Source organism: Physeter macrocephalus, chromosome 5, assembly GCF_002837175.3.
Source record: "Physeter macrocephalus isolate SW-GA chromosome 5, ASM283717v5, whole genome shotgun sequence".
Classification (NCBI taxonomy): Eukaryota; Metazoa; Chordata; class Mammalia; order Artiodactyla; family Physeteridae; genus Physeter; species Physeter macrocephalus.
This window is the reverse complement of record NC_041218.1, coordinates 18,171,033-18,184,210: the sequence shown is the minus strand read 5'-3', so window position 1 is coordinate 18,184,210 and position 13,178 is coordinate 18,171,033. Positions and strand designations below refer to the sequence as shown.

The 13,178-nt window shown below is 36.4% G+C and overlaps 1 protein-coding gene across 10 annotated transcripts in view; it reads right to left on the bottom strand.

Annotated features, from left to right (window-relative positions):
* The window catches only part of CNOT4 (CCR4-NOT transcription complex subunit 4), a 145,989-nt gene that overhangs the window by 65,759 nt on the left and 67,052 nt on the right, over nucleotides 1-13,178 (bottom strand). For all 10 annotated transcript variants that reach the window (XM_028489709.2, XM_007111879.4, XM_007111877.4 and 7 more), the window contains one exon: nucleotides 535-732. In XM_028489709.2, the coding sequence (XP_028345510.1) occupies nucleotides 535-732 (198 nt within the window). The remainder of the gene's footprint in view (nucleotides 1-534; nucleotides 733-13,178) is intronic.

The following is a 13,178-nucleotide window of genomic DNA, read 5'->3' as shown; positions in this document are numbered from 1 at the left end:
GAGAGGCCCGCTATCACAAAAAAAAAAAAAAAAAAAAAAAAAAAAAAAAAAGAATGATGATACAGTATAGCAACAGTTCTATCACTGTTCTATAACCGAGGTTCACTACTTGGGCACGATTTTATAAACAAAATACGGATCTTTGGTGAGTTCATGAAACTGCATCTCCACTGTTGGTCCTTAATACAGCTACAGAAAAGAGGAAACAGAGTAGTCATGTCACATTAGCCTTAAGAGCAAAATAGAACCATTATCCAACTTTCACAGGTTATTAGCACTAAAGGGGACTTTAGAGATCTAGTTCAACTGCCTAGTTTTACAACTGAAGAAAATGAGCCAAGAAAGATTAATACACTTGCCTAAGATCACAACTGGTCATCGGTTTCTTAGTGATTATTAAAAAAATATTTCCCATTTTCTCCTAAGTTTTAATATTTTCAGGTAAATCCTGCAGTTGGGCAGAGTCAGCTATTATTTCCAAATAAACAAAAAGAAAAAATGCCAAGTTGAGAAAGAAAAGAGAAGAAGACTTACCTCTGGGTCTGCTAGGCGCTGAGACAGACCTACAACAAAGACGAGGTTTTTTTGTACAACACGTACACTAGCCAAATGTTTGCGATTTTCTGATATTTTCTGTTTTCTCTCATTTTGCTTCTGTTTTTTCTCATTCTTTATCCTTTGCAGTTCTTCCTGGGAGAGTGGTTTATAAACTGCTGGGTCTTCTGGATATGGCTGTAGGCATAAAACAAATATAGAAGTTAGCATTAAATAAACAGAAAACTGTATGAATAACAATGATCAAATTCTAGATGATGTGTATGCACATCACATCTCCCTTTGTTACAACTCCCTTTTTCTGAATCTTTTCAGTTTTTATTTAATAAAAGTCAAATGTTATAAAGAATTGTTTTAAAATACTATTTAAACCACTTTTTGTGCTGAAACTTGAAACATCACCAAAGGTTCTAAAATTTAAAACAACAATCTTGGTATTCCCTACAATGCCTAGCACACAGTTTACAGGAAAATTAAGCTTCTAAGGTACTGTGTAAGAGGCAAAGAGTATAAGTTCTCTCATCTAAAAATGGGTTTATGTATTACAATCAACAAATATTTAATGAAAACTTACTATGTGCTTGGAGATTAATGAAGTAGTTATTCTTTAATACATTCCCAGTCTAAGGACACAGATGGGCAAATAAACAGCAATACATAGATCCTCTGGCCCAGGAGTTTGAACTTAGCTTCAACACTTATTATCCACGTGGTCTTAGGCAAGTCAATTAAACTCTATGCCTCCATATCCTCATAAGTAAAATGAAAATAATCTTAAAGGCTGGTGTAAAAATAACACTCATAAAGCAATTATTATGTGTAACTGGCACACAGTAATCTCTCAATAAATACTAGTAATTACACTCTTACAATGGTTTCCTCTCTCATCATTATAATTTTGTTTTCATTCCTACTGCTAATGCCAAGACTACTGATGGCCTGAATAAGAGCTGTGGACTCACACTGCCTGGTTTTGAATCTTGGATCATTCTTTACCAAGAGACCTTGGCAAAGTTATGTAATCTGTCTGCCTCAGTCTTCTATTCTGTAAAATGGAAATCAGAGTACTTTATTCAGAGGGTTTCTGTGAGAATTAAGAAAGACAACACACTTATAAAGTAATTAAAATTGTGTTCTGCACAGAAGCATTCAGTAAGTCAGTTATTATAACAGCTAGCCCTCCATATCTGCAGGTTGCACATCCTCAGATTCAATCAACCATGGACTGAAAATATTTGGGGGTAAAAAATTCCAGAAAGTTCCAAAAAACCAAAACTTGAATTTGCCATGCACCCAGCAACTGTTTACATAGCATTTACATTGTATTTACAACTATTTATATAGCATTTACATTGTATTAGATATTATATGTAACCTAGAGATGATTTAAAGTATATGGAAGGATGTGCGTAAGCTATACCCAAGTATTACACTGTTTTATATAAGGGACCTGAGCATCCACAGACTTTGGTATCTGCGGGGGTGGGGTGTGGTGTTCCTGGAAACGATCCTGTGCAGACACCAAGGGACAACTGTACTACTACAAAAAAGTTAATAATAAACGGAAGATGGAACGCACTAAATAATAATATCTAAAAGCTGAATGTGAGGAGATCCCAGAAATGGGAAACTGTGCCTATCAGAATATCAGAAGTGGGGATTAACAGAAATGCTGCCATCAAGAAAAAAAGTGGGGACTTCCCTAGTAGCGCAGTGGTTAAGAATCCGTCTGCCAATGCAGGAGACAGGGGTTCGAGTCCTGGTCCGGGAAGATCCCAGATGCTGTGGAGCAACTAAGCCCATGCACCACAACTACTGAGCCTGCGTTCTAGAGCCCGTGAGCCATAACTACTGAGCCCGCGTGCCACAACTACTGAAGCCCACGCGCCTACAGCCGGTGCTCCGCAGCAAGAGAAGCCACCGCAATGAGAAGTCCGCGCACCACAACAAAGAGTCGCCCGTCCTCGCTGCAACTAGAGAAAGACCGTGTGCAGCAACGAAGACCCAATGCAGCCAAAAATAAAATATAAATAAATTTATTTTTTAAAAAAAGAAGAAAAAAGTGGGAATGAGGAAGAGAGGAGGGAGTATCCACAAGCATGAAAACTTGCATGCCTTTAACATAAAGTTACTTCCATCTTTTCATACATAAATTTTAAAAAATTAATTAAAAAAACAAACACCCTCCAATTTGTGAGCACACTTTGATTAATGCTGAAGGCAATTAAGAAAGTGAGATTTCCTTTTATGTTCCTCAACGTCTACTAGTAATAACATAAAGTCTCCAAAAATCCTGTTCTTAAATATTCAGGCATAACTCTTAGTGGTCCTGCAGGATGTAAGCGTCCATACCATTCAATTCCCACATTAAAAAATTTGAATCTATTAGGCATACTCCAACTTACTAGTGAGTGGGAGGCACAGAAAACAGTGGACTCAGTAATTTCCCTGATTTTTGCATGACCTGAGGGTTTTCTCCAGGATCAAATATAAAGTTTATGTCACACATTTTAGGGGTTCAATAAATATTTGCCACCTTAATACCAAGCTACTCTCTAGAAGTGGAAATTTAGCACTACTAATTTTCTTTTTTAAAAAAAACTTATGTCGGGCTTCCCTGGTGGTGCAGTGATTAGGAATCCACCTGCCAATGCAGGGGACATGGGTTCGAGGCCTGGTCCGGGAAGATCCCACATGCCGCGGAGCAACTAAGCCCGTGCGCCACAACTGCTGAGCCTGCGCTCTAGAGCCCATGAGGCACAACTACTGAGCCCATGTGCCACAACTACTGAAGCCTACATGCCTAGAGCCCATGCTCCGCAACAAGAGAAGCCACCGCAATGAGAAGCCCGCGCACCACAACAAAGAGTAGCCCCCACTCACCACAACTAGAGAAAGCCCGCGTACAGCAACAAAGACCCAACGCAGCCAAAAATAAATAAATAAATAAATAAAAGAACTGGATACCATCTTTAAAAAAAAAAGCGAACTTATTTCAAAGTGTTCTTACATTTTAATTTGAGGAACCAAATGGTTAAGGATCTACTACAATAAATTCAATTCTTCAATCAATGATGTAATCTTCCCAATTTAAATTTTTTCTCTCTTTCCACTCACCCTTCTGTACCTATATTATCTCCTTTCAAATCTTAATCTATGTGCCTGGATGATTTTAATCCCATGAAGCTATTCAAAGCTATATGGGCACAAGTATAAAAATGAACTACATACAAACCACTTAAAATATCTTTCCACAAGATCATTTAAAATTTTCCTTTGCACATGGAAAAGCTATTTTCTACCACAGGATTTCTGGGTAGCTCCTTTTGGAGCATTTATCATTAAGTTTATTTGAAAGCTGTTGCCCTTCACTAACATCTATAGTGGTGATAGTCTACTCCCTGAGTGGATCAAGCATACAGATTGTTCCTAGTTCCATTTCAAAGTCTAATCCATGCACTGAATCTTACCAGCCCATGATAAGAGAAGTATAAAAATTGAGAAAAAGCATTTGGAAACTTTTATAGCAACTTAACATTGCCACAACATTCAAGTACATCATCAGTGGGCTCCGAAGAATAAGATAGTTATCTGTGTGGTTGTTATCGAACTTAGGTGGTAAATCACATGACACAAGCTGGGTACTAGGCATGCTTAATAGGACCCTGCATCAGTCACCAACAGACTGTGGGTGGGGGGATACAAAAAATCTGGTTCTACCTCAGAGATAGTCTGAAAAACACTGATGTAACTTTTAACTCTTCTGAAAACATGAAGGATTTCACAAGCACTCTGATTATTTTCTTTGCTAACAATCTCTGACACTGTAAAATCCTGATAAAAGATGATGCAAAGTAATATAAATGCCAAAAGAATAAAAATGCATACACACACCAAAAAAAAAATGGAGAATGACAATTACCAAAAATCGGGTTGCAGTATCAATTCTCTTCAAGTATACTACTGATGCACCACCATGTTGAGTATATAACACTGGTTACCCCAATCTTCTTCTATGTTATTCCAAGTTTTTTCCATGGAAATATACTTCCATAAGGCTTCAAAGTCAACTTTAAGTCAACTTTATTGGAATATAACTGCTACATAGTGATACATTACACATACCAATACAAAAAGATACCAACACAGGAGAACAAATTAGTTTACCATGAATTCCACGATGGTTCCTCCTCCACACTCACACCACCTTAAAAACCTACTCTACAAATCCAATAATAGAAAATTAATAAGCTAATACAGTAGATGAGGAAGGGAGGTAGATTAAAGATGGGATATGAAAACACATAATTTGAATAGCTGCAGAAAGAGACCGTGACCCACAAAGCTAGTAATAGTACTAAAAATGAATATAAAGAAAAATATATCTGGTCTACTTTTTGACTGAAACAGATAGGTTAAACCTAATTTTCTAGGAATACAGGATCAAATAAAAATTACAAGTAAAAAATTTTTCTTTAAAGGTACTACTGCATGTTACAAACTAGTGTTAAATAGGACACCCGTGGAGAAGCATTTTTAATGTGTAAAATATTTCTAATAGTGCTAATTTGTCAACAAATTGCCAAACTACTAATTAAGATGGTTTATAGTCTCTAATGTAATCATTTAATTCCTTTCATATGTGTAGTTATGTTTCCACTTTTATTCCTAATTTACATGTGTATTTACATGTGTCTTGTTTTATTTTCTGATCAGACTTACCAGGACTTTATTTTATTCATTGTTTCAAAGAACCAGCTCTAACCTTTACTGAAATATTGCTTTTTTCCTATTTCACTAAATTCTACGTAATCCCTACTTTCTACTGTCGCAATGTTTATTCTTTTTCTGGTTTCTTAACCTGGAAATAAGTTCATCCATTTTTGTTCTTCATTTCCTAATTAATGCATTTACAGCTTTATCTCTTCCTCTTGCTAAAGACAATGAAAAATACTGTATAAAACTTTTTTCTAACCAACATCTTAAAAACAATAATGATCTGCAGTGGGGAAGTCCCAAGACAATTTTTGGATAAAAGTCAAAACCCAGACAGATAAGTGGAAAGTCTGAGTAACAACAAATGGGAGAGAGGAACAAATGGGGGAAGAGGGACAGCATTAAAAGTCCAAGGCGAAATCAAGGTGAAGAATTTTGGGGGAGATCACTCCCACGTTAAGCTGAGACCCAGCCCACCCTCAAAGAACTCATTTTGTCTCAGGGTAAGTACAAACTACACAGAGGTCAGTACAAGATAAAAAAAAAGGAAAAGGGTGTAGAAGAAAACCATCCTAGAGAAGTTGACACCAATCCCAGGGAAGATGTGCACCCAGGAGAACAAAAGACCTTTATGGTTGGCCAGAGAGAAGACCTTTAAGCTTAAGGCATCCCTAATGGCAATGTTTACAGGATCCAGCAGAAGCCAAATCAAAGCCTCTCTATAGAAGGGCAAATTCATCTTGGGCCTTGGAGAACCCTACAAATAATTCAATGACAACCACGAAGCAGATACAGACAACAAATCACATAAAGAAATAAAACAACATGAACAACAACCAACAGAAACATCCCTCACAAGACTTCAGCTTCTGGAATTATTGGACAGATTTTAAAACAATAATTCTAATCTGTTTAAACAAATATATGACAAACTTGAAAATATCTGCATGGTATAAAAAGCTTTTAAAAAAATCGAGTATCGAAAAGAACAAACGTTACTTCTAGAAATGGAAAACACAATGGCAAAATTTAAAAACTCAGTAGACTAGACCTAAAAAAAAAAATTCTGATTGATGAGAAGAGATCATCCATTAATGCATGAAAGGAAGAAAAAGAAAGAAACAGAAAAGAGATTAAAAGACATGGCAGATAGTGAAAAGATCTGGAAAATATTTAATCAGAGTCTCAGAAAGAAAGGAGAGAGCATAAATGCAACAGCTGAAGAGATAACAGCTTATTTTTTTCCAGAACCAATGAAACTCACTAAATCCACAGATTCAAGAAGCCCTACAAACCCCAAGAAGAATAAATAGAAATACACAAGTGAGTTCTACTTTCTGGAACTGATTAATATATCCATTGTGGCCTAACAGTCAATTTTTGAGCCCACTATACCTGTATTTTATTTTATTTATTTATTTATTATTTATTTATTTATTTGTGTGTGTGTGTGTGTGTGTGTGTGTGTGTGTGTGTGTTACGCGGGCCTCTCACTGTTGTGGCCTCTCCCGTTGCAGAGCACAGGCTCCCGACACACAGGCTCAGTGGCCATGGCTCACGGGCCCAGCCGCTCCGCGGCGTGTGGGATCTTCCTGGACCGGGGCATGAACCCGTGTCCCCTGCATCGGCAGGTGGATTCTCAACCACTGTGCCACCAGGGAAGCCCTATACCTGTATTGTAAAGTTTTGTACAAATTTATTTGTACAGAGTTGTGTGCATGCACAAACACACACATGCTTGCTAATTCTGTTAATCAAATTTTCCATTTCCTTTTTATCGTGTACTTCATATATTTCTAAAATACAGAAATTAGAAGTCTCTCCATTATGCATGTGGGTGCAGTTTCTCCTGGTATTTACATCAGCTCAATATACTTCTTAGCTCTGTTAAGTAAATAAAAGTTTCGTGACTTTAGGGGACCTTTCATCAGTAAGAAAAATATCCTCTTTATCTTTTTTAAATGTGTTTGATCTTGAATTTGATTATGACTAACTAATATCAGTACTATTATACTTTCTTTCTTATGATTTCCATTTGCCCACTCTATCTTTTTTCCCCTAGTTTCACTAATATTTTTCTTATATGTGTTCCTAGTCAAACAGTTCTACAAGGTTTATTAGGAAAAAGAGCAGTTCCCCATATCCTTCCTCCCCCTCAACAGTTGCCTCCCCCTAAAAATAATCTGTTTATTCTTTTAGATGATTCTTTTGTCATTTACTATCACATCATTAAATAACATGCTTGTATTGCTACTTCCTGATTTTTCAGTATTAAATATTATTACATTATGCAAATTGAAGATTTAGATTTCTTTCAGCCAGCCTAACCATACATTCCAAGCCCACTTTCCAAACTTCCATCCTAATTTTGGTTAGGTCAAGGGTCACAATTACATTATTATGAAGTTCAAATATTATTTATACACTTCGCCCTCCAGCCATGGCAGATTAGATGGTAACAGACTAGGGCTACCAGCATAAACAACTAGAAAACTAAACAAAATATATGAAATAACTGTTTTCAGACACTGAACAACACAGACAGTGAACAGCAGGTCTATGACCTCTGAGAGAAAAGAAAGAAGACAGATGAAAACCACAAGTGTCCCAGTTTTCTGCTCTTCTGGCACTTATTGGACCTTGGCACTGGGTCCAATGGTCACAACGAGCAGAGGGGGACAGTGTTCAAAATTTGAAGAGGTTGAGGCAACTGAAATTTATGGGGCAAAATACCACAAAGGGGTAACTAGTACAAAAAGAATTCCAGAAATCTACATACAGGAATTCTGTGGTAGCCAGTTTTCATAACAGCCCTCCTGAAGACACCCTGATAGAGTGAGTGTAAACAATGAATTTAGGGAGGAAATAAAAAAGAACACCAGTCACATGTACTCTTTCAGAATACAGAGGAGGAAACATTTCCTGAAACCAGTATTTCTTTGGTACCAAATCTAAAAACAACATAAAAGAAAGCCACAGATAAATACCTCTCATGACACAGATGCAAAACTCCTCCTGAAAATATTAGCAAATTGAAAATAAAAAGGATAATACATCATGATCAAATGAGATTTACCCTTGGGAGGGAAGGTTGATTAAAAAAATCAACCTAGAGCTTCCCTGGTGGCGCAGTGGTTGAGAGTCCGCCTGTCGATGCAGGGGACACGAGTTCGTGCGCCGGTCCGGGAAGATCCCACATGCCGCGGAGTGGCTGGGCCCGTGAGCCATGGCCGCTGAGCCTGTGCGTCGGGAGCCTGTGCTCCGCAAGGGGAGAGGCCACAACAGTGAGAGGCCCGCGTACCACAAAAAAAAAAAAAAAAAAAAAAAATCAACCTAAATAAGTTTCTACAGAACAAAGGACATAACACATGATCATCTCAATAGAAGCAGAAAAGGCACTGGATAAAATGCAACACCCACTCATGATAAAAACTCTCTGTAGGCAAAGAATAAAAGCAAACTTCCACAACCTGATAAGGACCATCTACAAAAAAACAGTGCCATACTTAATAGTGAAATACTCAACGTTTTCTCACTAAGACTGGGAACAAACAAGGATATGTGTTCTTCCCACTTTTATCCAAGGTTATAGTGTAGGGCTTACCCACTGCAATAAGGCAAGAAAAACAATTTAAAGAAATAAAGGTTGGAAAGAAATAAAACTGTCTTTATCCACAGAAGATGTGATCATCTATTTAGAAAATCCTAATGAATCTATTTAACAAAATTCAATTATTCTACATAATGACAATGAACAACTGGAAAATGGAATTTTAAAAACAGTATCATGTGGCAAAGCTCAAAAAACACAGGGACTTCTCTGGTGGTCCAGTGGTTGGGACACCACCCTTCCACTGCAGGGGGCACAGGTTTGATCCCTGGTGAGGGAGCTGGGATCCCACATGCCGCGTGGCGTGACCAAAAAAGAAAAATCCAAAAAAGAATACCCCCCCCAAAAAAAAATAGTTATAGGCAAATAAAACATGCTGTACTCTGTACATGAAAACTACAGAACATTGTTTCTGAAATGTTTAAAACCTAGAAAAATGGAAAGATAAAACTTATTCATGACCTATATGAGTCAACATTTTCAAGATGTCATTTTTCCTCAAATTGACCTGCTTATTCAATGCAACTCAACCAAAATTCCAGTAGGCTTTCTGTACAAAATGACAAGCTAATTAAAAAAATTAAGTGGAAAGGCTAAGGTTCAGATATACAGAATAAATTCTAAAAAGAATAACAAATTTGAGTTTTTATTATAACAGATTTGAAGATTTAGAGTAGTCAAGACAGTATGGTATTGACAAAAAGATAGACATAATCATCAGTGGATGAGATACAGACTCTAGAAATAGACTGACACATTTATGAGCAACTGATTTTCATGAGAGTCCAAAACCATTCAAAAGTAAAGGGGTAGTCTTTTCTACAAAAGATGCAGTAACAACAGGATATCTGTATGGAAAAAAAATAAATCTCAACCCATACTTTATATCTGAGCCATTGCAGCATAATATGATTACTTTTCCTTTTCTGTACAAGTTTTTGTTTCCTGTAGAGTTAATAACTGTGTTTTGTCTAATCAGATCTCTATGTGTTTATTACTAATTCAACCATCAAATTTCCTCCAATTGTTGAAATGGCTTCACAAGACATTTCTCTTTAAAAACACCAAGTATTCTTTCATTTTGATCTTTTTGTAGAGATTCCCCTTGGAGTTTTCTGATTTGCCACATTCTGGATTAACTGCCCTCTACAGGTCACATCTTTCATCTTTCCCCATCATCCAAGAAATCCCACTGCTTCTTGCCTATGTTTGATTACCTATTTCCTCTAACCCATGTATTTTTTTTCTCTTCTTCATTCCTTTATATTGATGGGGCATATCCTCTAGTAAATTTCTGAGAAAGAATGCACAGAAGGTAAAATATTTTTGAGAACTTTCAGGTCTGAAAATGTCTTTTCATAACTCCCTCATACTTAATTAACAGTAAAGCATATACAGAGTTCTAAAATGAAAATAAATCTCCTTCAGAAGTGCCTTCTAGCTTTAAGACTTGATTTAGAAAAGTCTGAAATGACTGATTCCTGATCTTCTAGGTGCAACCTACTTCTTCCTCTTTGGAAACTTGTAGAACTTCTTTCTCTTTGGTATTTTGATACTTAAAAATAAAAGTTTGTGCCTGGCACTTGACGGGCGTTTTTGCTTTTTTGGTGGTTTGTTTTTTGTTTTTGTTTTTTTTGAGGTAACACGGGTTTATAACCTTCTGTAAGTTTCATATGTACAACATTATATTTCTACTTCTATGTACCCTACAGCGTGCTCACCACCAAAAATTTAGTTTCTATCTGTCACCAAACAGTTGATGCCCTTTATCTATTTCACTCTCCCCCTCTGCCCCTTCCCCTCTGGTAACCACTACTCTGTTCTCTGTGTTTGTTTTTATTTGGTTTGTTCATTTATTTTGTTTTGTTTGTATATTCCACATATGAGTGAAATCATACAGTATTTGTCTTTCTCCATCTGACTTATTTCACTTAGCATGGACCCTTCAAGGTCCATCCATGCTGTCACAAATGGCAAGATTCCACCTTTTTGATGGCTGAGTAGTATTCCAGTGTGTGGAAGACACATCTTCTTTATCCATTCATCCACTGATGGACAATTAGGTTGTTTTCATATCTTGTTACTGTAAATAATACCACAAGGAACATAACAGTGCATATATCTTTTTGAATTAATGTTTTCATATTCTTTGGTGCCTTTTTAATCTGAAAATATGTCCTTTGGTCCTGGGAATATTCTTCAATCATATATTATTGAAGACAATTTTCCTCTGTATCATTGTGATCTCTTTCTAGAATACTAACTTATTTGTTATGTGACCTGGACTGATCCTCAAATAAAAGTTATCTCTTCTCTCAAACATTCTCCTTTGCCTTTTTGCACTACTTGTTAAGAGATCATCTCAACTTCATCTTTCAACTCTTTGCTTGAGTTACTTCTGCTATCATATTTTAATTTTCAATAACTGTTTCTTATTCACTGAATTTTTTATACCATACTGTTCTTGTTTCATGGATTCAATATCTTCTATTATTTCTGAGGTGAAAATAATACCCTTGTTGAAGTTTTCATTTCCTTGGCCAGTCTCTAATTTCCATGTGAGCCAATTTTGTATGGTGCTACATCAGTAAACCACCCATGTTCCCACATCTGCTGCTTCCACCAGATATTTTTCTCAGACATGCTGCACTAAAAGGACATGCAAAGGCAGTCTAAGGAATGACCTGCTCCTGTTTAGGGAAGCACTAAGGTCCTTTTGACCCCACTAGGCTCAGCAACTAGGACCAAAGAGAAACATTCAACTTCATATGTCTTTAAAACCTGCCTCGCTCTCTGCTTTTCAAAGCTATTAAAACAAAAGAGGCCCTTTCTGCAAACAGACAGGTTTCATCTTGTGAGCCAAAATCAGGAGTTGGCTTCAACTAGCGCCACCTGCATCTCCAAGTTTATTTAAATCATCTCAATTTGACATCTCACAGAACGCCTTCTACAGGCTTCTCCCTGTAGGGTTGGGCTGTATCTAAATTGTAGCTTCATGGTCCTCTCCAGAAACACTTGTGCTTTCCTTCTGTGTTAACACAACCACTGAGGCTGGGCTCCAGAGATGTAAAGATTTGCTGGTCCCTGACTGAGATGGGCAGCTTCATAATTACGTGTGTTCAGCACTCTCTAGCAAAGCTAAGCCAGATTACAAGACTTTGTGTGTCCTGCACTGTCTGCCTTCCGTGACCCATGCCATGAGACAGGTATGAGCAAAGTCTGGTAGTTAAGAGACTAAGGAGAGGTTCTAAGAGTTGTGGATATTAAGTCAACAAGAAATTAAAAAACAAAGACAGTTGTAAAGGAGAAACTAACACACTATTGTAAAACAGTTATACTTCAATAAAGATGTTAAAAAAAAATTAATTAAAAAATAAATAAATAAAAAGGCAAAGTCACAAAACTGAAAATAAATAAATAAAATGTGGAAAAAAAAAAAAAAAAAAAAAAACAAAGACAAAAACAAAAACAAAAAAAAACTCCTGGTCTGACTATTAACAATAAGTGCCTCAGCTAAAGATTCTAACTTGGAGACCCAAAAGGAGGTTGTCTCATATTTCTTTAATCTGGATTTTTTTTTCTTTTCTTTCTATAAATGTTGGAGAGCCTTGGTGTTCATCCTTAGACAATCTCTCATTTTTTCCACTGACCCTCTCTGTGATTTCATCCAGTGTCATTAATTTATAAAAATATTCTATATACTGATTAACTCCCAAATTTATATCTCCACGCCCAAACCAAACTTGAATATTCATCTGTCTAGTCAATATCTCCATTTAAGTCTCTAATAGGAATCTCAAACTTAACATGTTTAAAACCGAGTTCCTGATCTTCTCAAAAACCCTATTCCTAGAAGATGCAGTCTTCCCCATCTCAATTAATGGCCATTCTCTACTTCTAGTTGCTCAGTTCAAAATCTTGCAGTCATCCTCAACTCTTCTATTTGTATTGTATAGTGGATATTAAACCTGATTAATCTTTGTATGTCTGTAAAATGTTTTATTATGCTTTCAAATCTGAATGAAATTGAGAATTCTTCATTAAAACATTTTCACTCAAAAATTTGGAAAAACAAATTTTTCATTTGTGTCCTCTTTTCTATGGTTGTAAAACAAAAACACTGGCATCAGTTTTATTCTTGTTCCTTTGTGATCTATGTATTTTTCTCTCATGGACTTTCAGAACTTTGTCTTTATTCTAGATATTCTAAAATCCCACAATTATGTAAATAGATGTTGATATTTTTCAGTCATCTTGCTTCATACTTACAGAACCCTTCTAATCTGAGGACAACTGC